Source organism: Tupaia chinensis, unplaced genomic scaffold (genome assembly GCF_000334495.1).
Source record: "Tupaia chinensis unplaced genomic scaffold, TupChi_1.0 Scaffold143793_1, whole genome shotgun sequence".
NCBI lineage: Eukaryota > Metazoa > Chordata > Mammalia > Scandentia > Tupaiidae > Tupaia > Tupaia belangeri.
The window spans coordinates 136,304-163,115 of NW_006203643.1; the positions used below are offsets into that span (position 1 = coordinate 136,304).

The 26,812-nt window shown below is 47.7% G+C and overlaps 2 protein-coding genes across 2 annotated transcripts; both read right to left on the reverse strand.

Moving 5' to 3' along the window:
* Window positions 1-5,228: 5,228 nt before the first annotated feature.
* On the reverse strand, window positions 5,229-13,395 carry EBP (EBP cholestenol delta-isomerase). Its single transcript, XM_006165027.2, has 5 exons — window positions 13,368-13,395; window positions 11,883-12,245; window positions 7,258-7,294; window positions 6,992-7,122; window positions 5,229-5,589 (listed from the first exon to the last, which is right to left on the reverse strand). The coding sequence occupies exons 2-5, from the start codon at window positions 12,181-12,183 to the stop codon at window positions 5,366-5,368; spliced, it is 693 nt and encodes a 230-aa protein (XP_006165089.1). The 5' UTR covers window positions 12,184-12,245; window positions 13,368-13,395; the 3' UTR covers window positions 5,229-5,365.
* A 1,093-nt stretch (window positions 13,396-14,488) lies between these two features.
* On the reverse strand, window positions 14,489-26,170 carry PORCN (porcupine O-acyltransferase). Its single transcript, XM_014582761.2, is given in 14 exon segments — window positions 14,489-14,953; window positions 17,852-17,962; window positions 19,422-19,507; window positions 19,588-19,651; window positions 19,748-19,824; window positions 21,235-21,336; window positions 21,485-21,609; window positions 21,706-21,720; window positions 23,243-23,260; window positions 23,376-23,506; window positions 23,587-23,768; window positions 24,162-24,205; window positions 24,577-24,772; window positions 25,994-26,170. Coding segments are annotated over 14 exon segments (1,389 nt in total). The 5' UTR covers window positions 26,130-26,170; the 3' UTR covers window positions 14,489-14,851.
* Between the last annotated feature and the right edge of the window lie 642 nt (window positions 26,171-26,812).

The following is a 26,812-nucleotide window of genomic DNA, read 5'->3' on the forward strand; positions in this document are numbered from 1 at the left end:
CCGGGGGTAGTCTGCGGGGCGAGTAATAGAGTATGTGATGGAGGTCTATGGGGGAATGATTGGAGCCCATGGTTGTGTGATAGAATGTTTGTGAAGCAGGAATTAGGAAGTAAGTAGGGTGAGCCTAGAGAGGTGTTATGGACTGAACTGTATCCCTATAAGAGTTTAGGGCATGGACATGTGCATGAACAGAGGGAAGACTGCATGAGGACACAGGAAGAAGGGGGTGTTTGCAAGCCAAGGAGAGAGGTCTCAGGAGAAACCAGCCCTGCTGATAACCTTGAATTTGGACTTTCAGCCTCTAGAACTGTGAAAACCTGAATTTTTGTTGTTTAAGTCATCTGGTCTGTGGCATTTTGTTTCAAAAGCTCTAGCATACTGATATAGTTTGATACTTTGAAGTGGGGCGCTGTTGTAACAAATACCTAAAAATATGGAAGTAGCTTTGAAACTGGATAATGGGTAGGGGCTGAAAGAGTTTTAAGTACATGTTAGCAAAAGCCTAGATTGGGGCTGGCAGGTGGCGTGATGGTTAAGGGGGCTGGATTCCCACATGGCTGACTATGATTCAAGTCCCGGACCTGGCAGCTTCCTTTCTCACTTTCCCTCTCTGTCTCTCTCTAGCCAAATTTAAAAAAGAATGACATTGATGAATAAGGTTAATTCTAAAAAAGAAAGAAAGAAAGAAAAAAAAAAAGCCTAGATTATTGCTATGATCTGAAAGTTTGTGTCCTAGTATGTTAATGTGTTTCTAACAAAAATACCTGAGATTGGGGCCAGCAGGTGGCATGGTAATTAAGACACTGGACTCCCACATGGTCAACCACAGTTCGAAAATAAGAAAGCAGTTTGTTTTCTTACTTTCCTCCCTCCCTGTCTCTCTCTGGTAAAATTAAAAAAAATAATAATGGTGAATAAAAATAAAATAATTACCCCCAAAAAAACATACCTGAGACCAGAGGTCAGGAGGTGGCACAGCAGTGAGATGTGACACTGTGAGGAAGACCCCCTTGGGAAGGTTGTGATTGGCATCTGGTGATCTCCCTGAGTCACTGGGCACACAGTCTGGGTCTGGCCGAAGCTAGGGGTGGATCATGGCATTGAGACCCTGTCAGAAGAGCTGTCTCTCTCTCTCTCATTCATGGAATAAATAAACTTTAAAAAAGAGAAGTATCCAAGATTGGATTATAAACAATAGGTTTATTTGGCTTATGATTCTGCTGACTGGGAAGTCAAAGAGCATGGAGCATGAAGCTGGCGACTGGCTACCTCACAACATGGCCAATAAAAACAGGAAGGTGGGGGATAGGCAGCAGGTGACACGGTGATTAAGACTCTGGACTCCCACATGGCTGATCATGGTTCAAGTCCTGAACCCTGGTGACTTGAGGTTCACACTAAGTGTGTATGCATGCATGTCCAAAATCCCAAGAGGAGAATGAAGGAGAGGACTGCAGCTTGGCCATCTCCCTGGGGGGTGATTTCTCACTTTTCCTCTGTCTGTCTCTGTTGCTCTCTGTTGAACACATAAGTCCTATGGAAAAAAAAAAAACTAAACTAAAAAACAAACAAAAAAATCACAAGGGTGGGAGCAAGTGGCATAGTGACTAAGGTGCTGGACTCTCACATGGCTGACCATGATTCAAGTCCTGGACCTGGTCACTTACTTTCTCACTTTCTGCCTCTTTATCTCTGTCTCTGATGAGCATATGTGCCTTGTAGCAAATTAAAACAAATAATGATAAATAACAATTTAAAAAGAAATCTAATGGCATAGTGGTTATGGCACTGGACTCCCACATAGCCAACCACAGTCAAGTCTCAAAGCCAGCAGCTTGAAAATCAGGCTGGGTATGTGCTTGTGTGCATGCACATCCAAAATCCCAGGAACAGAATGGAGAAGGGATTGTGCCATCCTCCCTGGGGTGGGGGGGATTTCTCACTTTCCCTCTCATTGTCTCTTCTCAGTTTCTGTCTGGTGAGTGCACATACACCTATGGCAAAAACCTTAAAAAAAAATGGAATGGAATTTGCCCTTAGGTTTTGGACTTCCTTAGGACCTGCGACTCTTTTCTTTCAGATTCCTCCTTTCCGGAATGGGAGTATCTGCCTTATTGCCTGTCCCACCACTGTATTGTGGAACCAGATAACTTATCTGGTTTCACAGGTTCACAGCCAGAGAGGAATTTTTGCCTCAGGATGAATCATACCTCAAGTCTCATGGATGTTTGACTTAGATGCTATTTAGATGAGACTTGAGACTTAAAGTGAATGCTGGAATAGGTTAAGAGCTTAGGGTTGGGACCAGCAGACAACATAATGGTTACATCGCTGGACTCCCACGTAGTCGACCGCAGTTCAAGTTATATACCAAGCAGCGTAAAAAAACCCACACTTGATGCACGAGCATGCATGCATGCCCAAGATCCTGAGAGGAGAGTGGAGAAGGGATTGTGGTGTGGGCATCCCCCTTCGGGAGGAGGTGATTTCTTGCTTTCTGTCTGTTTCTGTCTGGCGTGCCCTATAGAAAAAATCTGTCTCTCCAAAAAAAAAAAAAAAAAAGCTTAAGATTGGAACCAGCAGGTAGTGTGGTGGCCAAGGCACTGGGCTCCCACATGGCTGATCATGGCTTGAGTCCCAGACTCCACAGCTTGAAACTCATGACAGGTATGTGTGCATGCCCAAAATCCTGAGAGGAGAATGGAGAAGGGACTGTGGCATGGCCATCCCTCCAGGGGATGATTTCTCACTTTCCCTTTCACTGTTTCCTTCTGTCTCGCTCTGGCAAGCACAGGGGCCCTATAGCAAAAATCTAAAAACAAACAAAAAACAACAAAAAACGTTTAAGGCTGAGCCAGTCCATGGGGTGGTGGTTAAGGTAGCTGGATCCCATATGATTGAACACATGGTTCAAGTCCCAGACCTGGTGGCTTGAAAAACATACCAGGTGAGGTGTGTAAGTGCCCACAATCCCAAAAGGAGGGAGAAATGGAGAAGGGATTGTGGTGTAATCATTCCCTGTGAGAGATGCTTTCTTGCTTTCCTGTCTCTCTTTCTCTCCTCTCTCTCTCACAAGTGTGCATGCGTTCTGGCAAATTTTAATTTTTTTCTTTTTAGTTTTTTGCCTTAGGGTGCATGTGCTCACTGGACAGAGAGATAAAGACAATGAGAGAGAAAGTGAGAAATCACTCCCCAGAAGGGACAGCCATGCCAGTCCCTTCTCTTCCATTCTCCTCCTGGGATCTTGGGCATGCGCACACATGCGCTTGGCATGAGCTTCAAGTGGGAGTCCAGTGACGTTACTGCTATGCCACCTGCCAGCCCCAAGCAAATTTTAAAAGTTTAGGACTTGGGGCCAGCAGGTGGCATTGGTGGTTATTAAGGTGCTGGACTCCTGTATGGCCAACCAGGATTTGAGTCCTGGACTTGGCGGCTTGTTTTCTCACACTCTCTCTGGTCAAATTGAATAATAATAATGAATAGAGGGACCAGCAGTGAGCATAGTGGCTATGTCGGCGTACTCCCGTCTAGTCTACTGCGGTTTGAGTCCCAGACCTGGTGGCTTAAACTCACGCCGGGCGCATGTGCATGCATGCCTAAGATCCCGAGAGGAGAATGGAGAAGGGATTGTGGCATGGCCATGCCCCCGGGGGGGGGATTTATTTTCTATCTCTCTCTTTCTGGCGAGCACACGCACCCTATAGCAAAAAATCTCTCCAATAAATAAATAAATAAATAAATAAATAAAGAACAGAATTAAAAAGAAGTCTAGGGCTGCTGGGATGAGAGTGAATGTATTTTGCATACAAATAGGACATGAATTTGGGAAGGCCAGAATATCCTGGACTGAATTGTGTCCTCAAACTATTATGTTGATGTTCTAACCCCCAGTACCATAGAGTATGACTCTACTTGGTGATAGGGCCTTTAGAGAGGTGACTACATTTAAATGAGGCTCATACAGTGGGCCCTAATCCAATCTTGACTACTGTCCAGCCCATGGCCTGATGACTAGAGGAGCTAGATTCCACATGGCTGACTGCACAATTGAGTCCCAAACCTGGTGACTTGAGAAACACAGGGGACCACGTGCACAGGTGCCCAAAATACTGAAAGGAGGGAGAGATGAAGAGGGATTTGCATTGTGACATTTCCCATGGTGGTGTGCTCTCCCTCTCTCTGGCAAAAATTGCTTTAACAAAGTAAATTTAGACACATATAGATACTAGCTGTGTGAGTGCAGAGTCATGGGAGGATCCCAGTGGTGGTGCAGCAGTGAGGCAATGCTCTGCAAAGCTGACCCACATGGAAAAGTTTTGGGTTCATATCCAAAGACGTTCCTGAGCATACTGGCTGTGCACATGCCCATGATCTGGGGCTTACTGAAGTTAGAGGTGGATCATAATCTTGGTATAGGGACCCTGTTGGAGGTGGCTTTCTCTCTTGTGCTCATTGAAGAAAGAAACTTTAAAAAAGGGGGCAGGACACATAAGGACACCTATAAGAAGACAGCCACCTATAAGCCTAGGAGAGGTCTCAGGAGAAAGCAAATCTTTTGACACCTAGGCCAGCCTTTAGAACTCCGAAAACAGTCTGTTGCTTAAGCCACCCAGCCTATGGCACTTTGTTATGACAGCCTCAGCAGACTAAGACAAGGGGACTGTAGGGGCCAATTATAAGGTCTATGGGTTGAGAGATCAGTTGGCCTTGATGGGAGAGGTTGTGTGGTGAGTGATGGGGTCTGTAGGGTGAATAATGAGAGTGTGTGTAGTCAAAGATAAGAGGTCTATGTGATGACAATGGGGAGCTGTGGCTGAGAATGGTGATCTTAGGAATAATGGAGGGGGGACCAGCAGATGATAAAGGTTATGTCGCTGGACTCCCACGTAGTTGACCACAGTTCAAGTCCTGGACTCGGCGACTTAAAACTGACACCAGGCATGTGTGCATGCATGCCCAAAATCCGGAGAGGAGAATGGAGGGGTGATTTCTCGCTTTCTGTCTCTGTCTCTCTGGCAAGCATACATGCCCTACAGCAAAAATCTCTCAAAAAACAAGAATAATGAAGGGATCTGAGAGGTCCGTTGAAAAGCATCTCTGGAGTTAGGATGTAAAGATCTGTGTTAAAGTGAAGATCTTCTATTTCTTTTTTAAAAAATAATTATTTTATTTAATTTTATTCATCATTATTTTTATTTTTTAAATTTGACTAGAGAGAGAGAGAAAGTGAGAAAGCAAGCCGCAAGGTCCAGGACTCAAAACACTATTGGCCATGTGGAAGTCCATCACTTTAGCCACCATGCCACCTGCTGGTCCAAGATCTTTTATTTCTTGCAGTCAATGTTCCAGCCTAGTCCATCACTCATCAGTTCTTCTTGCTCTTGGCTTTTGTGGCCTTGGCATCCAATATGCTCTGTGTGTGAGCAAGCTGCTTCATAGAGTCAAGCAGGAGGATTCCTGGTACCACCAGCCACAATGCATTCATGAAGACAAAGTAAAACCAAAAGTACTGGGGCTGGCCCAGTTCTCCATGCTGGAACCCGTCACGGTACTCCGTCACAAAGTAGAGCAAATCCCCGTACATCTGGCCTAGGGGAGAGAGGAGGGAAAAGAGAAATTCCTGTGAGGAACAGGAAGCTATCCCAAACTTTCTTCCAAATTGTCATTCAAGATCTTATTAGAACTCTAGATCCCAGACTTAGAGAGCTAAGAATTCTGAAATCAAAGAGCTGAAAAGCCGATAAATCCCCAGAAAAATAAGAATTCTAGAAATCAGACAGCTGAATACTAAGCTAAAGATAACTCATTATTTTCAGAATTTGAAGAAGTCTAAAATCCCAGAATTCAAGACAGCTCAGGATTCCAGGACTAAGGGGAACTCATATAAGGAGACTTCCAAAGAGTTCGTGAAACACCAGGTACGTATGTATGTGCATGCTTGTGCTCTAGGGTGGCTGAGCATGGGGTTGGATTGTGCTGTGAAGACCCTCTTGGGGTTGCCAGTCTCTTTCTCTCATGGAATAAAGAAACTTTCTTTTTAAAAAAAAAAAAAAAAGTTTGTGGGGAGATGGAATTAAAGTACTACTTTATTTTAGTACAAACATTTTTGAAATTTACACTTAATTGTTTCATAATATGCATTTCCATGAACTTTCTGAAGACACCCCCCCACACACCACACACCACACACACACACACACACGCACTTCCAGAACTAAAGAAAGCTAACAATTTAAAAACACAAGGCAAGCCAGCCAGGTAGCATGGTGGTTAAGGTGGCTGGATCTCACATAGCACAGTTTGAGTCCCAGACTTGGTGGCGTGTGTGAGTGCCCAAAATCCCAAGAAGAGGATGGAGTAGGGACTGTGGAATAGCCATCCTCCCTGGGAAATAATTTCTTACTTTTCCTCTTTCTTTCTGGTGAGCGCATGTGCCCTATAGCAAACTACAGACACACACACACAAATACTGAATCTCAGATGAAGGGAACTCAGAATCCTGATTCTGGAGGATCCAGGGCCTTCTTGCCATCATGGCCTACCCTCATACACCCTTCACAGAAGACTCTCTGATAGAGAAGAAATTAATCTTTCCTGCTTGAGAGCACAGGCTCAGAGAGGGACATGGGTACTCCAGAACCTCAGGGAGTTTGTCATCCATTCTGATTCACTCCTAGATGGGCGCAAGGTTAAAGATCCATCCCACCTGGGACCCAGTGGCTTAAAACTCACACCGGGCGCATGTGCGTGTGTGCCCAAGATCCCGAGAGGAGAATGGAGGAGAAGGGATTGCGGCATGACCATCCCCCCTGGGGAGTGATTTCTCGCTTTCTGTCTCTCTGTCTCTCTCTGTCTGTCTGGTGAGCGCACGCGCCCTATAGCAAAAATCTCCCCCCCCCAAAAAAAAAAGATCCATCCCACATGCAGGGTAACACCTGCCTGTGGATCTCATATCAACCACCCTAGTACCCAATGTAGGTCCTCTCCTCACCCAAGGAGACCACGAGCTGTAGTACAAAGCGGAGGGGTTGCTGGCGGAGAAAAGCAATCACCACCCACAGGCTGAGTGGTCCCCACAGGCAAGATGTGATGGTTTCCATACATACTGTGAAGTTGTCACTCCTGTGGGAGAAAAGATAGGAAGATACTGGCATCAGTGTGCTCTGCTCACAAGGTGCCCCATTAATGCCCTGACTTATCCCCCCACAACCCCTCACAAATCAACACAGGTCTTCATCCACAGAAGCAAACACTTACAGGATGTATCGGCTGTCACCCTTGGCATATTCCTTCCCTGAAGAAAACAAGAGAGATGCATGAAGGATGAAGGCAGGAAAAGGAACTCACACTTGTGATAGCTGCAGACCTCTGGCAAAACAGATTTTAGGGCTCACAGGTGGCATGGTGGTCGAGGCAGCTAAATCCCACATGGCTGACCACAAGTCCGGACCCAGCAGCTTGAAAAACATGCTGGGCATGTGTGCACACGTGCCCAAAATCACAAAAGGAGGGAAATGGGAAAGGGATGGTGGCATGACCATTCACATGGGGGATGCTTTCTCACTTTCTCTGTCTCTCTCCTGTGAGCACACATGTCCTCTGGCAAATTAAAAAAAAAAGACTTTATAACCTCCCCATGCCTCAGTTTCCCCACCTGTGAAATGGGCTAGCTGTTTGGTTTCTAGAAGTTACTCTATAATAAACAAGATAACATGTACAAAGTCTGACACAGAACAGTGCTGTGACTGTTTGGGACTCAAGAAATGTTTGTGGCATTGGGGCCAGCAGGTGGCGTGGTGGTTAAGGCACTGGACACTTTCACATGGCTGACCATGGTTTGAGTCCCAGACCTGGTGGCTTGCTCTCTCATTTTCCCTCTCTCTCTTTCTTTGTCTCGCTCTGGTTAAGTTGAAATAAATGAATGAATGAATACAATTAAATAAATAATTCTTTAAAAAAAAAGAAGAAGAAATGTTTGTCACATAAAAGGAGGGCAGGTGAAGTGAGTAAAGAAGTCAGTGGGGTTGGGGAAGGCCAGTGCATGCAGTCAGCAGATGAGTGAATAATGAGTGAAGAATAAGCCCACTCATGACCAGCAGTTGGTGTAATGGCTATGTCGCTGGACTCCCGTGTAGTCGACCACGGTTCAAGTCCTAGACTCGGTGGCTTAAACTCACACAGGGCGTGTATGCATGTGTGTCCAAGATCCTGAGAGAAGAGTGGAGGAGAAGGGATTGTGACATGTCCATCCCCTCTGGGGGGTGATTTCTTGCTTTCTGTCTCTCTGTCTTTCGGGCGAGTGCACACGCCCTATAGTAAAAACCCCTCAAAAAATGTATTTATTCATTCATTCATTTTAATTTGACCAGAGAGAGACATGCCACTCAGTAAAAAAATAAAATAGACAGGTGACTTCAACATATTCTTTACAAAAGAGGATTTTCAAATTGACAATGAAAATATGAAAGGTGTTCAAACTTTCATAATCATTAAGGAAAACAAATTAAAGCCATAATAAGGCCTGGCTTGGTGGCACATTTGGTAGCAAACTAAACTGTAGGGCTGAAAGTCACATGCTTACTGGGAGTTCAGATCCCCAGGATGACTTGAAAACAACCCAGATGCATGTGTGTGTGTGTGTGTGTGTGTGTGTGTGTGTGTCCAAGATCATGATGATGTGGAGGGTCAGGGAAAGGGGAAATCAGGATATAACAAGACCCCATCAAAGGTGCCTTTCACCATCTCTTTGTCTCTCATGCACGCACATACACTCATCAAAAACAAAATAGAATAGCACAGCAGGTACTGTGGTGGCTAAGGCACTGGACTCCTACATGGCTGACCATGGTTTGAGTCCCGGATTTGGTAGTTTGAAAATCATGCTGGGCGCATGTGCATGCGTGCCCAAAATGCCAAGAAGAGAATGGAAGAGAAGGGATTATAGCATGGCTATCCCCCAGAGGGGGTGATTACTCACTTTCCCTTTCACTATCTCTCTCCGGTGAGCATGCGTGCCCTATGGCAAAAATAAAATATACTTCAAAAGAAGAAAAAAGATCTGAGTTTCATTAAAACCATGAGAGGGACCAGCAGGTGGCATAGTGGTTAAGACTGTGGACTCCCACATGGCTGACTATGGTTCAAGTCCCAGACCTGGCAGCTTGCTTTCTCACTTCCCCCCTCTCTCTTTCTGTCTCTCTCTGGTGAGCACACATGCCCTACAGTAAATTTAGAAAAAAATTAAATTTAATTAAAAAAAATTAGGGCCAGCAGATGGCATAGCATTTACATCATTGGACTCCCACATGGCCAACTGTGGTTCAAGTCTCAGACCTGGTGGCTTGAAACTTATGCCAGGCATGTGTGTGTGCATGCCCAAGATCCTGGGAGAAGGAGAATGGAGGAGAAGGGATTGTGGTGTGGCTATCCCTCCGGGGGTGATTTCTCACTTTTCCTCTCATTGTCTCTGTCGACACATGCACAAATGCACCCTAAGGCAAAAACCTAAAAAATAATATCACTCACATCTACTATAATGACTAAAATATTTAAGAAACATCTGGCCATACCAAGTATTGGCAGGCATGAGGAGGAACTAAGCTCTCCTAAAACTATTAATGGGAATGTAAAATGGTATAACCATCTCTGAAAATAGTTTGGTAGTTTTTCATAAAGTTAGACACATACCTACTGTAAGACCTAACCATCCAATTCCTACATATTTACCCAAGAGAAATGAAAGCAATTATCTACCAAAAGACTTATATTACAATGTTCATAGCAGCTTTACTCATGAGACCAAAAAGGACTATTGTTGGGTCAACTGCATAGTCTGTTGCTTAAGGCAGCTGGACCCCACATGGCTGACCACATAGTTTGAGTCCTGGATACGGTGGTTTGAGAAATACACTGGGCACCTGTGTGAGTATGCCCAAAATCCCCAAAGGAAGCAAAGATGGAGGAGAATGTGTTATAGTGTGACCATTTCCCATCAGGGTGGTTTCTCCTCTCCCTCTCTGTCTAGTACATGGGCCCTCTAGCCAAAAAAAAAAAAAAAAAAGGAAAGAAATAACATGGTGTACTGTTTACACAGCAGAAAATTGGGAGAAAATGTCCATCAGTACCAGACAAGTCAAATAATTCTGTAACATCCATACTTTGAAAGCTCTTTATGAATGGATGAGAAATGACTCCCCTTAAGAAAAAGCTAAGATCAGAAGTACATACAGCATGTTACCATTTGTGCAAAAAGGATTATAAATAAACACAACAGTGATGAGAGTAATAGTAAACATGGCATCTACAGTTTACCAAACACTGTTTTTTCTTTTTAAGAGAGCTTTTTTTTTTCTATAGGGCACATATGCTTGTCAGAGAGACAGAGAAACAGAAAGCGAAAAGTCACTCTCCAGGAGGGATGGATGGCCATGCCACAATCCCTTCTCCTCTGTTCTCCTCTTGGGATTTTGGGCCTATACACACACAAACCTGGTGTGAGTTTTAAGCTGCCGTGTCCAGGACTTGAACTGGTTGACTCCATGGGAGTCCAGTGATGTAACCATTATGCCATCTGCTGGTCCTACCAAACGCTGTTCTAAAGTACCCTGCATAGGGGCTGGCAGGTGGTGTGGTAGTTAAGGGCGCTGGACTCCCACATGGCTGACCATGGTTCAAGTCCTGGACCTGATGGCTTGCTTTCTCACTTTCCCTCTCCCTCTCTCTCGCTCTGTCCCTCTCTAGTCAAATTAATATAAGTAAATAAATAAATAAAACAATGCTTTAAAAAAATAAAGTATCCTGCATCTATCTGGGTATCACTATTACTACCCTCTATGACTGAGCGAACTGAGGCTGATGTGTGTAATGTACATGTAAATAAACTCAGGAAGGAAACACAAACAATTAACAGCAGTTAACAGTCTGGAGAGGGGCCAGTGGTGGTGGTGTAGTTTGGGGTGCTGGCCTCCCACATGGCTAACTTCGGATCAAGTCCTGGATCTCACAGCTTTCTTTCTCACTTTACCCCTCTCTCTGTCTCTCTCAGGTCAGTGAATGTGTCCTATAGCAATTTTTTAAAAATGCTAATAAATAAAATAAAATAAATAAATATTTAAAAAAAACAGTGTGTGAAGAAATTTGGTGCCTAGAAGACAGATTTTTACTTCTTACCTCTTTAAACTGTTTTTTTTTTGGGGGGGGGGGGGAGTGTTCGATGGGGGCACAAGGTTGCCAGAGAGAAAGGGTGAGAGAAGAAAGCACTCTCCATGGGGAATGGTCATATTGCAATCCCCTCTCCTCCATTTCTCTCTCCTTTCAGGATTTCAGGCATGCACACACGCATGCCCAGTGTGTATCTCAAGTCACCGAGTCTAGGCCACAGTAAGCTATGCGGGATCCACAGAGTTGGTCAAATTTTTTTTAATCCATGTCAATATTTGTGCAACAAAAAAACCCAAAGTTTTGGGGCCAGCAGATGGTGTAATGGTTACATCACTGGACTCCCACAGGCCGACCACAGTTTGAGTCCCAGACCTGGTGGCTTGAAACTCATGCCTGGCACCTGTGCGTGTGTGGCCAAGATCCTAGGAGAATGGAGAAGGGATTGCGGAGTGTCCAACCCCCCTGGGGGAAGCTTTTTCACTTTCCCTCTCACTGGCTCTGTTTTTCTCTCTCTCTGGGGAGCACAGGTGCCCTAAGGCAAAAACCTCTAAAAAACTAATTAAATGAACTTTTAAAATAAAATTAATGGTAGAATTGGTTTTCTCACTTTACCCCTCTCTCTGTCTCTCTCAGATGAGCATATGGCAGAATTGGTGGGTGAATAAGCAACCAATCCCTGGTCAGAAAACTCCCTCCCCAGCACATAAAAGAACTGGACTCACAGAGTTGAGATAAGAAGGCCTGGTCTCCAAGCAGGTCCTCATGGTAAAGACAGAACCAGCCCTCAATCACCAGGTGGATGAACCCACATACTGCAAACCAGCACAGGGACAGTCGCCGCCAAGTCCCTAGTGGGACAACAGCAGCACGACTGGACAACAGCCATGTGGTCACGACTAGAACTCCCGAGGCAGAGAAGAGGCCAGCCAGGATATGCCAAGTCGGGCGGTCATTAGGCACAAAGTTGTCCAGCCTTATGTGCCGAGGCCAGTATGGATGCAAGGGGTTGGCGTTGGTGGTCATGTCTTGGTGGGCTGATGGCTTCGTGTGGTTAAATGGGGAGAAGAATAAAGGAACAAAAAAACCTAGGCAAATAGAAAGCATAGAATGAGATTTTTAAAAATCAAATCCAAATATTTATTACCATACAAGCCAAATGATAGTGACTGAATGTTTTAAAAAATAATGAGAATAGGGACCAGCAGTCAGCATAATGGCTATGTCACTGGACTCCCACGTAGTTGACCGCAGTGCAAGTCCTGGACCTGGTGGCTTAAACTCACGCTGGGCGCGTGTGTGTGCGTGCCCAAGATCCCGAGAGGAGAATGGAGGAGAAGGGATTGCAGTGTGGCCATCCCCCGGGGGGTGATTTCTCATTTTCTGTCTCTCTGTCTCTCTGTCTGTCTGTCTGGCGAGTGCACATGCCCTATAGCAAAAACCTCTAAAAAAAAAATGAGAATAATCTGGAAAAAAGAAAGAAATGTAAATGGGTTGAATTTACCAGTTAACTGATAAGACTGTAATACTGGATTTACAATAACCTAATCACATGCTGCTTTAAGAACACAATTAAAATTTAAGGCCACAGAAAGACTTGTTCCAGGCCTCTGCGAGTCAGATTAGGATGTGGTAGAAACAAGAAACAGGCTTGGTCCCAGCCCCCAGGGGCCAAAGTCTGGTGGGGACACACAAAAGGAAGCCTGTTGCCATCCTTCAGAGGTCATGGTTTGGTGGAGGACAGGCACCAGATCTGGTCCCACTGCAGATGTCTGTCTTGCACCACTGAACAGGAAGCTATTCCCTTCCCGACAGTTCTGGAAAATGCGGCTGAGGTTAAGAGAAAAGGGTAACCAAAATCACAACCCTCAGACCTAGCGTTGGAAAGCCAGAGCCACCTCACAATACGTTCAAACGCTCCCAACCTGCAGGAAAGAGGAAAGGTGCAAGACAGCGGGATTGCCCGCGCGGCAAGAAAAGGAAAAGGAGGATCAACTAGAGAGACCACCAATCAGAATTAGTCCTCCAGCCAGCCGCCCAATGAGACGGCGGACCTTTTGTGGTCCGGACAACCGTGCAGTAGCCTGGGGTCTCGCGCAGGCGCAGGAGGGTGACGGTGGGGAAAAAGGCTTTCGCTGAGGCACACCGAGGGCTGGCAGCCCGGCGGACAGCTGGAGGATGGAGTGGCGGACCGAAGGGAGGGTACTCACCTGGCCGTACGGTAGCAGCGGCCTCTCCCACCTTTCTCTAGGTTGGCTCGCTGGCTCCGTAACCTCAGTAGTTCGGACCGGTCCCTTCACCGGTTCCGCCTTTCAGAATTGGCCAATGAAGAAGAGGGGAAGGCGACCAGTGCCGATTCCAACCAATAGGAGCTCCCTATGTGCTGCCGACCCCGCCCCCACGCGTGGTGCCATTTTCACTGTTGGCTGAGACCGAGTCAGGAGTGAAACAGAGGCTGGGACCGGGCAAGGGTGGGCAGCGGTCCAAGGTTGGTAGGCGTTTTTGGCCTGTAGCCAATCTACATAGAATCTTGGCTTCAATTTCCCCACCCCTTATCAGTCGATTACAACAGGGAATCGGTGTGCAGCTTCCTCGTCTGCTGCTGAATCGGCCTTGCGTGTGTCCTCTCACCTCTGCCCTACTTTTCTAGGCAGCGCAACCAGTTCCCAAATCAACCCTCAATGCTAAGGCAAGGAAACCTCTTCATGTTACAGGCAGATTACTCCTGTTCACTGCAACTCCTCCACCCATTCAGTACTAAGAGCAGTCACCTTCACCTCACTGGACTTCAAGTCAAAAGAACCAATCCTAACCCAAGCCCCTCAGTCCTGCTGGCCAATTGGCATGGAGATCCTCAGTCTCTCCCTGTCTAAAGAGCCAATCAGAGTACCATAACCCTAAACCAGTGGACACCCAGCCCAAGCGATTAGTCGTAATCCAGACCCATCCCAGACCACCCATTTAATGAGAACCCCTAACTTTTAGTCCTAAGGACCAATATGCATCAATCCTTCATCTGTCTTGCTTTCCTCCCTCACTGTCCCAGTCAGAGCAACCAATCAGAATGGGGATCCCTCAGGTTTCTGACCAATTAGTATCAGGACACCCCACATCCAAGTAGCAATCTGTCTCCACCCAACTCAGATCATGTAGGACTAGGACCCTGCCATCATCTGGATCATCATCCAATCATGACCAATGGAAATGAACCATAAACTAATCACGATCTGCTCCTTTTTCATGGTTTCCAGCCTCCAAACCTTTATTCATGCTGTGCCCTCTTCCCCACTCGCTCCTGTGCCCTTTTGAGTGGTGAAGAAAGAGCCTATTGTGTATTTCCTACTTTTATTCGACAATAACAAACTTTATATAAAAAGGGAGAAAGGCAGGGAAGCCCTGGATCTCCCCCTCTCTGTTTCCCCAAGCATCTCCCACCCCTATGCCTCATCAGGGACCACTCCCTTCCCGCCTTGTGGTGGGGTGGGGATCAACAGGCATGGAAATGGTATGTGTGTGTGCATGTGTGTGTGTGTGTGTGTGTGTGTGTGTGTAGGGGTGTTGGGAGTCAAGGACGAAGAGGGGCAAAGGAGTAGAGAGAAGGGTAGAGAGGAGTAGAGAGAGGGCCTTCCCTCATCCCCCGTCAGATCTGGCTCCCTGAGGAGGGGTCCTGAGGGGGCTGTGAGGGTTGTATGTCTCAGCCTATGAGACGGTAGAAGATCCAGCATCCAAAAGTGACCCAGTGACTGGCCCAGCTGAGTTCTGACCACTTGTGGACAGTGTATGCCATGCCGTAGCCCTGTGGGAAAGAAAGAGGTGATAGTCCCACTCAACGAGGACAAAGAGGATCTCAGGAAAACTCATCCTTTGCCCAAAGCCATTTCAGTGATTCTACAGTATCCCCAGGTGAGGCCCTGCAGAAGACCCTGAGAAATTACGAAAAGCAACCAGATATACTTGTTATTTTCATCTTCTTTAAAAGTCAATTTAGACAGACCAGAAGTTAGCATAATGGCTATGTTGCTGAATTCCCATGTAGTCGACCGCAGTTTGAGTCTCAGACCTGGTGGCTTAAGCTCATGCTGGGCACGTGTGCGTGCGTGCCCAAGATCCCGATAGGAGAATGGAGGAGAAGGGATTGCGGCGTGGCCATCCCCCCTGGGGTGTGATTTCTCGCTTTCTGTCTCTCTGTCTGTCTGTCTCTCTGGCGAGCACACATGCCCTATAGCGAAAAACTTCTCCAAAAATAATCAATTTAGAAACAAAACAATCCCCCTCTGACTTGTAATCTCCTTAATATATAAAGAACTCCTAGAAATCAGTTTTTTTGAAAGACAAAAATTTTCAAAGAAGATGAGTAAAGTTCCAATAAAAGAAAAACAAATGGCTCTTAAATAGATGAAAAGATGGTCAACCTCATTCATAAATTTTCTTCTATGGAACTGACAAACATACCCAGGAAGTTGACAGGCTCTCTGTACTGGTGAGCAACAGGCACATTCATATATTGCTGATGGGAGGGCAAAGATATAACTTGTCCATTGAGACTATTGGGAATAGATCTTACAGATCAAAAGATGTATGAGTCTGTGTGTGCACCCATGTGAATCCACATGGGTACGAGAGTTCTTGCTGCAGTGTCATTTTCAATAGGAAAGAACTGAAAATCACGTGAGTATTTATTAACAAGGGACAAATTAGGCCAGGCAGGTGGTATACTGGTTGAGGTGGCTGGATCCCACATGGTCAACTGTGTAATTCGAGTTTTAGGCCCAGAAGCTTTAAAAATACACTGGACATATGTGTATGTGTGCCCAAAATCTTGAGAGGAGAGTGGGGAAGGGATTGCAATATGGTCAATTGCTCTGGGGTGGGGGGTGCTTTCTCACTTTTTTTCTCTCTCCCTCTGTCTTTCTCTGGCAAACACATGTGCCCTATGGCAAATTTTAAAAACAGGGACCAGCAGATGACATAATGGTTACATTGCTGGACTTCCACATAGTCGACTGTGGTTTGAGTCCTGGACCCAGAGGATTAAAACCCACACCGGGCACATGTACGTGTGTGCCCAAGATCCCAAGAGGAAAAGGAGGAGAAGGGATTGCGGCATGGCCATCCCCTCTGGTGGGGGGTGGGAGGATGATTTCTTGCTGTTTCTCTGATAAGCACACATGCCCTGTAGCAAAAATCTCTCTGTGAAAAAAATAATAACAAGGTAGAAACTGAATTGTATCACATTCTTACAATGGTAAAAGAATGAATTAAGACACTCCGTATGAGAAGGTCTTCAAAATGTTCATGGAAACGCATATTATGAAAAACACAAATTGCAAGTGTTTGTTCCTAAGTAAATCTGTGTTGATATTCCATTTTTGCATAAACATTTTAAAGTTCCCTATTGAGTGGAAGACTTTTTAAGAATTACAGAACAGTGTCATTTGTGTGTTACATTTAGGGTAAAAACGGGTGGCAGGTAATAAAATATATATTGGTTTTGCTGTAGGGTACATGCGCTCACTAAAGAAAGAGAAAGAGAGAAATCACCCCAAGGGGATGGCATGCTGCAATCCCATTTTCTCCATTCCCCTTTTGGGATTTTGGGCACGCACACATACACGCCTGGCATGTTTTTCAAGCGGTGGGGTCTGGGACTGTAAACACTCAGTCAGCCATGTGGGATCCAATTGCCTTAACCACCATGCAACTGGATGGCCCCTACAGTTTATTTATTCATTTAGTTATTGAGGTTTTTGTCATAGGGTGCGCATGTTCACTGGAGAGATATAGAAAGAGGGAAAGTGAGAAAGCACCCACCAGGAAGGATGATCATGCTGCAATCTCTTCTCCTCTGTTCTCCTCTTGAGATTTTGCTTTTTGGTTTTTAAATTTTTTTCTTTTTTCTTTTTTCTTTTTTTTGGAGAGGTTTTAGCTATAGGGCATGTGCACTCGCCAGAAAGACAGAGAGACAGAAAGACAGAAAGCAAGAAATCACCCCCCAGGGGCGATGGCCATGCCACAAGCCCTTCTCTGTTCTCCTCTCAGGATCTTGGGCATGCATCCACATGCGCCTGGTGTGAGTTTAAGCCACTGGGTCCCAGATTTGAACCACAGTTGACTACACATGGGAGTCCAGTGACATAGCCATTATGCCAACTGTTGGTCCCAGTTTTTTAAAAATTTTAAAAGAATTTTTTTAACATTTAACTTTATTTATTTATTTTAATTTGACCAGAGAAGGACAGAGTGAGAGAGAGAAAGAGAGGAAAAGTGAGAAAGCAAGCCTCCAGGTCCGGGACTCAAACCGCGGTCATCCATGTGGTAGTCCAGTGCCCTTAACCTGCCACCTGCAGGCCCCTCCTCTTGGGATTTTAGACATGCACACACACGGCCTGGTGTGATTTTCAAGCCACTAGGTCTGGAACCGTGGTAGGCCATTTGGGCCATGTGGGAATCTAGCACCTTACCCACCACACCACAATGCCTGCTGACTCCCCTATAATATATTTTTATTTTTTATATTTGAAGCTCAACCAAAGGGATAATGGGAAAGAGGGACCGAGGAACACTGACTGCACAAGCCAAGAAACAGGGCATGATAAGCTTATGCCTCAGCCTCCCTGCCTTTGTCCTTATGGTTCCCATGAGTAGGTAGGTGCACCATCCCGGGTTAACCTCCCAGTTCAGGGCCCCACCTCACCTGCTCCTCTGTGGTGTCCTCCACATCGACATCAAACAGGGAGCCCAGGTAGGCCAGATGGAAGATGGCCAGGGCCCCAAAGAGCAAGTTTAAGGCTCGCACCCCTAGGCCCTGTGGGGGACAGATAAGATACACTTGGCAGCTATGCCTATTCACTGTCCCCCACCTCCCACTTGCACAGAGGAGCCCGGCGGGGGGGAGGACACACACAAGACACCATGGGTCTCAGCAATGAAGATACTCAGGGTACCCCTTGAAATAGGAAAAAGAATGCTATAATGATGTATAGTAAATGAATGTAAATAAATCAATTCAAATTAATAAAATAAAATAAGATTAAAAACTAAAAAAAAGGAGAGTAACAATTATTAAAAAAAAAAAGAAATAGGAAAGAGATAGTTTAAAGAGCTTCTTATGGGAGCTCAGAGGTACATAAGGACGAGAGTGCTGTTAACAATGAAGGCATCCAGATAAGGGGAGATGTTCACATCCAGGCAGAGGAAGCATGGTGGGGTTTTAGGTAAGGGATTTATGGTGATGAACATTGGTATTAGGTGGGAGACAAATATGAGGTTGTCTGTATTTCTTATTACAAAGAAAATGAACAAAACAAAGCAAAATGACGCCCTGCCATGACCTAGAAAGCCCATGCTTCCTGCTGTTCTCCCCTTTGCTTAATCTGCCAAATCCTACTGGCCTCTGGGTTGTTCCTCAAGGATTACAGGCCCACTACCACCTCAGGGCCTTGATACTGGGTGCCCCCTTTGCCTACAATGTGTCCCTCCCTCTCCTCCTTTAGCTGAAGAACTCAAAGTCACCTCACCGGGCAAGTTTCCCCGAACTCCCCACTCTGAGTGAGGAGACCACTCACCCCTTGGTACTTGCCATCTCCTTTTCCTTATGTATTTTTCCTTTGCACTCCTCACACTCCTAACACATTATTAGACTTCATTGACTTATTTTTATTTTGTTTTGTTAGGTTTTTGCCATAGGTGTGTGCACTTACTGGAGAGACAGAGAAAGGGAAAGTGAAAAATCATCCCCCAGGGAGGATGGCCATGCTGCAATCCCTTCTCCTGTATTCTCGTCTTGGGATTTTGGGCATGCACATACATGGGCCCCGCGAGATTCTCAAGCCACCGGGTCTGGGACTTGAACTGCAGTCGGCCCTGTGATAGTCCAGTGCTTTAATCACCATAACACCTGCTGGCCCCTGCGTACTTATTTTTTATTTACAGCCTCCCGCCTTAAAATAGTTGTCTGACAGGGCTGGGACTTTGGCCTGTTTTGTCCACCACTGTGTCTCCAGCTCCTAGAACAGTGCCTGATACTGGTAGGTGCTCAATAGGCATTCATTGGGGGAACAGATGACAGGTATGTATACAGTAGGTGCTCAAGAAATGCCTGTTAAGGAAACAAATGTTAATGAGTAGAGAGGTAAGGTTATGGGGGATGGCTCAGGCACCAGAAGAGAAAGCTGGGCCCTTCTGAGACAGATACAAGATACAGACAGAAGTAGCATTTCTGAGGGGGAGTGTTGGGCACAAGATGGCCCAGGCTGAACCCTCACCAAGCGATGTCGGTGCGAACAATCTGGTGGGCACCGCTTCGACAAAACACAGGCACTGAGGATCCGAGCCAGACGCTTCCGGAGGACTAGGGCGATGGGGAGAGGTAAGAGGGTCAGGTTAGCCCCAGGGGACAGTGGCTCCAGTCTCCCACCAACCTGCACTCACCGTGTTCTACATAAGTGATAAATGCCAGGGACAGCAGTACCGCAGCCAGGTGGAAGCTGAAGCCCTGGAGGGGGGGCAGGGGGTTAGGAAGTGATTGAAGAGGAGGCCCTGTCACCCCCACCCAGCTTCCACCCTGAGCCCGCTCCGCTCTGTTGCTCACGTGCAGGAGAGCACTGGCTGCATAGGTGACCAGCACTGCCGAGAAGGTCCCCAGGCGGAGAGCATTCTTGAAAACATCTGGAGGGGGAAGATGAGGATCTCCTGAGATTCCCCTGCCCTTCCTGGAGGGCTAGAGGAAGAATAAGGATATCCACAACCTGTCAGAGCCCCCAGAATAAAGTCCTTATGATGGCCTCAAACTTCAAGTGCCCCCAAACCAAGCTCCCAATCCTCCCTTAACCTGTTCCTCCCACAGTTCCCTCAAGTTCAGGCTGTCAACACCCTTCAGTTCCTCAGGGCAAAAACCCTTGATCTGCCTTCCTCCCACTCCCATATCCAAACTCTCAGCAAATTCTGTCAGTTCCACCTTCAGAATTTCTCCAGAATGTGGCCTCTCCACCCACGTGCATTGTTGCCACCATCAATGGACTACTGCAGCAGCCACCTCATTGCTTCTGTCCTCGCCCCTCCTCTCCATCTGTCCTCACAGCAGTCAGAGGGGCCCAAGTCAAGCCAATCACCCTCCTCTGCTTGAAGCCCTGTTGTGGCTCCCCATTCATGCAGATCAAGAACTAAAGTCCTCTTTGGGGCCAGCAGGTGGCAAGGTGGTTAAGGCACTGGACTCCCACACGGCCAACCAGGGTTCAAATTCCAGACCTGGCTGCTTGATAATTATGCTGGGCACCTGTGTGGCATGCCCAAAATCCCAAGAGGAGAATGGAGAAGAAGAGATTGCAGTGTGGCCATCCTTCCAGGGGTGATTTCTCACTTTCCCTGTCTCTGTCTCCCTTTTGCTTTTGGTAAGTGCACATACCCTATGGCAAAAAAAAAAAAAAAGAGAGAGAGAGAGAGAGAAGAAAAAGAAAAAAAAAAGCTAAAAAAAAACCAACCTTAAAGTCCTCACTGTGACCTGTGAGGCCCTACAGGACCTCTCTGACCCTACCTTCTACCACTGATTCCCTCGCTCACTCTACTCCTGATCCACTGACCTTACTGCTGTTCTTCACGCACACCAAGCAAGCACCTGCCTCAGGGCCTGTTCAGCTGCATTTTCCTCCATCTGTTCTTCTCGTCCTCCACATATCTGCCTTCGTTGCTCTCTCACCTTCCTCAGGTCTTTGCTCCAATTTCACCTCCTTGGTGAGACTTGTCCTCACTAATTTATTTAAAATTACAACACCCTCCCTCCTGCCATCACTCCTGGATCACTTTTTTTCTGCTTTACTTATTTTTTTCTAGCATAGCACTTATTAACACCTTATTATCAACACCGGATCCATACAGATATCATATGTTTGTTTTTCTTATTTATTATCTGCCCCTCCTCACACTGCCAGCTCTTTAAGGGCAGGTATTTTGAGTTTTCACTTGTCCCTGCTGTATCTTCAGTGTCCAGTACACAACAGGTATTCAATAAATACTTGTGGTATGAATGTGTGAAAGGGCCCGGGTTACCACCTCCCGCAGAGTGGTAACTTGGTGACTCACAGTTATTTAGCCAGTAAGACATGGGCAGGTTCCAGCTTGTGACAACTTCCACCATTGACCGAGGCAGCTCCACATTCAGTGGCTTAGACACGGTCAGGTCCCTGTGGGCAGAAGACACACCCAAATCCATTTGGGATCTCAATGCATCTGACCACACTTTTGTCTTGGTGGTTTCCTCCCCTGGGAGCACCCTCCCTCCTCCCCGCAGCACCTCTGGGCAGCACCCTGTGAGGGGGGGGGGGGCCAAAACATTGCGTGTGTTCCTACTCCTCGGTGAAGCCGGCCCCTGCCAATGTGGCTGTGGCCTCGGATAGAAAGCCCACGAAATAGTTGCTGAAGTGGAAGGAGACAGCACTCTCGTAGGCTCGCAGCCACCTGGAGAGAAGGAACAAGTGAGAGAGGCATGAATCCTGAGCCCCGGCATGACACCCCACCATATGCCAGTACCCTGGCCCCGCTTTGTAGACTCACCTTACCATGGTGCCCCTAGGGCCCCCAGGGGTCAGGAAGGCAGCAGAGAAGAAAGAAAAGAAAGTCAGAGAGGCCCTGGAGGCTGGCTAGTGTTGTTCATAGACAAGACAGACAGAAACATAGCAGCAAAGGAGGTGGACTATGATGGTCACACACACAGGCTTACACCGTCAGGCAGTTAGCTTCACATGGCTCAAAGGGACACTTGGGCTGTCCTTTAATATGACATGGCCCTGTGACCACCCTCAGCCAGGCATCCAGACTCAACCACCATCAGAGCCTAGAACTCACCACCCTGCACCCCAAACAGCCACCCAGCCAGACACAAACATGTACTAAAGGACTCCCAGCCTTGCAACTCCCTAACCTGACTGGGTGACCATAAGTCAGTTGAAAAACCCTTTAGTTAGACACAGAGACCTTCAAATGCCCCATTGTGTACACATGCACAGACACGGTTATAAATAGGCATCGTCCTCCATTGGGAAAAGCATAGGTTCTGACATTAGGTCTGGTATTAATGCCTGGTGGGCCAGCTGGTGGCCTGGTGCTTAAGGCAGCTGGATCCTACATGACCAACTGCACAGTTCAAGTCTCAGACCCAGTGACTTGAAAAACACGTTGGGCGTGTGAGCATGAGTGCTCAAAATTCTGAGAGGAGAATGGAAGAGAAGGGACTGTGACATAGACATTCCCCCAGGGAGGTGATTTCTCACCTTCTCTCTCTTTCTCTTTCTCTGTCTAGTGAACACACACACCCTATAGAAAAAAGAAAAAAAAAAAGCCTGGCTGCTGGTTGCTTAGCTGGGTGACACGGGTCAAGTCAGTCCACCTTTTAGAGAGATTCATTTAACATGTGACAGAATCAGCAGCCAGCAAGGGGGTGAGGGGGCCATACAGTCCAACAGCCAGATCAAGTCCAGCAGCCAACCCAGAGTCATGGAGTGGGTCCTACAGGTGGACATGGGCACATAGTCAGGGCCCCTCTGCTAGACAACACCAAGCAGTCAGAGAAGGCAAACACACAGGCAGAGTCCCTCACAGACAGGCACACAACACGCTACAGTCAGACCCAGGCCTGGCCGGAATTACAGACACGCCATCATCATCATCATCATCCTGCTGACAGGATAATCAATAGAGGTTTACCTTATTCAGTGACAGCCACACGCTCCACCATTCCCAGCCAGCCAGAACTGAGTCCTACATTCAGGGAGTCAGGGACCAATAGGCAGATAACCCATCTACACCCCTAGCCAGAGTCACAGTCAGGTTAGATCACCAACCAACACACTCGTGCCACTCTCCACTACAATCTTGCTAACTTGTTTCTAAGGACGAAACAGTTGGACTAATGGACAGCCATAGAGACACAGACATAGAGACACAGAGTCACAGAGCCAATCTTGGACACCCAATCTCTCTCTAGTCAAGAGGAGACGATGGTCAGACAGACTCAGGCTCACAGAACCATCCATAGGCCAGGCCCCCAGCCCCCAGGCAGCCCCACTCGCCCTCAGCATCTGCCCTCATTTACCTGGCTTTGCGTTTCTTGCTGTAGTAACAGAAGACAGACAGAAGCATTAAGAGAAAGGCTCAGAGCTGGGGAGACCCCAGGTCCCTATCCAACCCCCTCACTGCCAGGCAGGGGCCTCAAAAGCTGTGCTCACTTGCGAAGGAGGCGGTCACCATCAAGGGGGATGAAGTATGGGAAGAGGTAGGGGCCCACGCAAGTGGACAGCACAAGGCACAGCAGGGCCAGCGCCAGGCTCCGGGCCACCTTCTGTAGCCATCGGCGGCTCTGTGGGGATGAAGGCTCCATGAACACTGCCCCATGGCAGCTCCCACAGTCCCTGCCCACCTGTTCACCCAGGACCTCACCAGTGGGCGGCCTTGGACAGCCTGTAGGTAGCTGTGGAAGGGTATCCAGGGCCCAAAGACGATGGTGCCCACGAAGTAGAGGTAGCCCATGAACTCCACAGGCGAGGGCACTGCACCCACCTCGCCCCGGTCCAGGTCGAAGCCCAGAGACACCGCTTTCATGGCCACGATCATTTGGGCCCCTATGTGTGGTGCCCATGGTCAAGTGAATGGGCAGAGAATAGGCCAGCATGGAGGTGCTGGGGTGGGTCAGGTGAGAGGTGGGAGCAAAAGGGGGTTACGAGGATGGATAGGTGGGCATGGAGTTAGGCAGCTAGCAAGTGGGCTTAGGACAGGCAGATGGCCTTTCTCAAGAAAGTCAAGGATGTACATAAGGTAGGACAGATGGACTTGGGGGGGGGATCACGGTGGAAACAGATCCAGATCCAAGGGGATTGTGAGGCCTGGATGTCCAGTGGGGTAGATGGACTGGGGTGAGAGGAAAATGGGAGAGGAAAGACCCAGGGTGGAGGCAGTTAGGAGTCGTGGAGTAAAGCAGTGGGGCTGGGGCAGGCGGGAGGGGTGGCACCACCTACCTGGCATCTTGTGCCATGTCACGGTGTCCACCATGTGCATCTCACTGAGGAAAAAAGGTGCTCTGAGACCCGGGGGGTAGGGGGCATACCAAAATGCCTAGGGTTCTTTCTGCCTCCCCTTGTCCTGCACAACTTCATGGAGAAGTAAGTATTCCAGGTTCCCTCCTCCAGGGGGAGCCCATGCCCACGCTGTACTGTAGAGCCATAGTAAAGGACAGGTCTTCCAGATTCCCCTCTCCAGGGATACTGGAACTACCCTTTCTTTTGGGTGCCCCTTCACAGGAGAATGATTCTCCCAGGCTCCCTTCTTTCTCCCCGTAATCTCTCACCCTCCTGCCCTGGACAACCTCATCAGGAGCCAGTGACCTGCCCACCCTTCCACCCACAGTATGAGCATGAGGACACACATCCATACCCCATGAGCAGGTAGATGAGGATGGTGACGGAGAGGAAGACGCCGCGATGGGAAGAATGTCGGCAGAGGAACAGCACGAGGTAGCACAGGAGGCTGAGCAGCACGACCCAAACCATGTGCAGCTGGAAGAAGTGGAAGAGGCTGGTGAAGAACCCGCCTGCCACGGTGCTTGCATGCTTCAGGTAGGATGGCAACCCTTTGGGTGAGAGGGAGAGAGAAGAAAGAGAGAGAAAGAGAGAGAAAGGGGAGGGAGAGAGAGAGAGAACAAGAAAGGGAAGGTTGGTGGGCTGCTAGGAAGTGGAGGACGACGTGGGCAGAGGTCTAGAGGCTGGAGTGTGGTGGGATTGGAGGAGGCCCAAAGCAGGTGCTGGGGATCAGGAGAGGGTGACAGGGTCTGGGTTTAAAGGAAAGAAACATCTATAGAGGACATTTTGGGGACCCTGGAAGAAATGCAAATATCAATTCGTGTTGGATAATATTATCGGATCCAGATTAAATTTCTTGGGTGGCAGTGGGGTGACGAGTGAGGCTGTGGTTGTGAGGAAAGATGTCTGTGTCCTTAGGGTTCATACAGTGAAGGATTTGGGTGAAGTGTCACGATGTGAGTGGGTCATTCAAGTGATTCAGGAAGATAATAGATAAGACAGGTAGAAAGATAGGTAGAATGAACTAACGTGGCAAGATGCTGACAGAAAATCTGGTGACACGTATATGGGTATTCATTGCACTATTCTTTCAACTTTTCAGTGGCTTTGAAATATTTCAAAATAATAAACCTGGGAAAAAATAAAACATCCATTTAAAATAAAACAAAAAGAAAAAAGAACATGTAGAACCTTTGAGTCTCAGGTTTCCAGAAGTCTCAGCATCTTATAGGAACCTTGGGGACCCGAATGCTTGTCGTGTGGCTATAGGCCTGCTATCATTGTAGAAACATTCCAGAATCCTGGGATCTAGTAAGCTCGTCATGCCCTGAGTATAGACATCCAGGATGCCAACACTTTGCAAGCCTAAAATGTGAGACTTTCAACTTGTCAGAATCTCCAAACGTTATAACCATGGTAGTTTGGGATTCTATAATCCTGTGATGTCAGCATCCCAGAATTGTATAACCTTGGAACCTAGACACGTCAGAATACCGAGAGTCAAGAACCTCAGCTTTGCAGAAGCCCAGAACTCAGGAATACTGAAGGGCATGGCTTGACATGGCAGGGTGTGACTTGTGTGTGATACAGCATGGGGTGGCTGTGCACCATAGGATTTGGTGTGGTGGAATAGGGGCTTGGCCTGATGGGACGTGGTGGAGCTGAACATGTTGGGGCCTGGCTTGGCATGGCAGGATGTGGGAGGGTAAGGTGTGGGCTTTATATGAATGAACATGTCAGGGATGGTGTGGTCTGGTGTGGCAGGCACTTACCAAGCCTCCAGAAGAGGCGGCAGGCGAGACAGATGGCAAGGAGCAGCCAGATCTGGTCAAGGCCCTGCTGGGCAGTAGGCAGGAGACAGCCCTGCAGTAACTGCTGGAAAAATTCCTGGCGGCTGAAGGTGGCCATTGTGGACCCCCACAGATGGCTGGACAGATGGACAGATCTGCCAAAGGGGGGACACAGAGGGAGCTGAATGTCCATCAGGCAAATGTTCAAAAGATGGACTTGAGCATTCAGATTTCAGTTTGGGGCTGCCCAACCCATGCAGACACACGGAACTGGGGGTCTGGGGAAGGACATGAGCGTCAGGTACTTTGGAATGGGCCACCAGCTGTGTGTCGGGAGGGGGGGGTTCTGGATGCACACACACAGGCTGTGACCTGCGGCGAAGAAGGACCTCTGTCTCTTGGACGCTGTGAACAGTCCGGTCGGATGGTGGATGGTGATCGCACATTCTAGGCCCATAAATCAAATGGGGCAGGGGGTTGGAGAGCTCCCTGGTTTCCAAGGTACAGTCGCTCCGCTCCGTGTGGAGTGCAGAGAGGGGGATTCTGTGACACTTGGGGGCCGTGTGCATCTCTTCTTGTAAGGATGTTGGGGGTGTCCTGCATCCTGAGACCCATCTCATCCCCAGTCGCAAGAGGCTGCCAACAAAAGTCCTGCCCAGCTCTGGGGGCTGCAGGCATGTAGAAGTGGCGGTAGGGGACTTAGCAGGAGCAAGACGGAAAGGTGATGGGGAGGGGGGGGTCCCAGGACACGCGCTACAGATCCGCGCGGGTGGAGGCCAGCTCAGGGATGGGAGCGCTCCG

Bases quoted from the DNA above. Each gene is read 5' to 3' on its own strand.
- EBP (XM_006165027.2), bottom strand. From the start codon at position 12,183: ATGACCACCAACGCCAACCCCTTGCATCCATACTGGCCTCGGCACATA. The intron at 7,295-11,882 runs GTGAGTCCAGTT...TGTTTTCTTCAG, and splicing joins GGCCTTCTTATCTCAACTCT to GGAAGGAATATGCCAAGGGT. The intron at 7,123-7,257 runs GTAAGTGTTTGC...TTTCTCCCACAG, and splicing joins GGTGACAGCCGATACATCCT to GAGTGACAACTTCACAGTAT.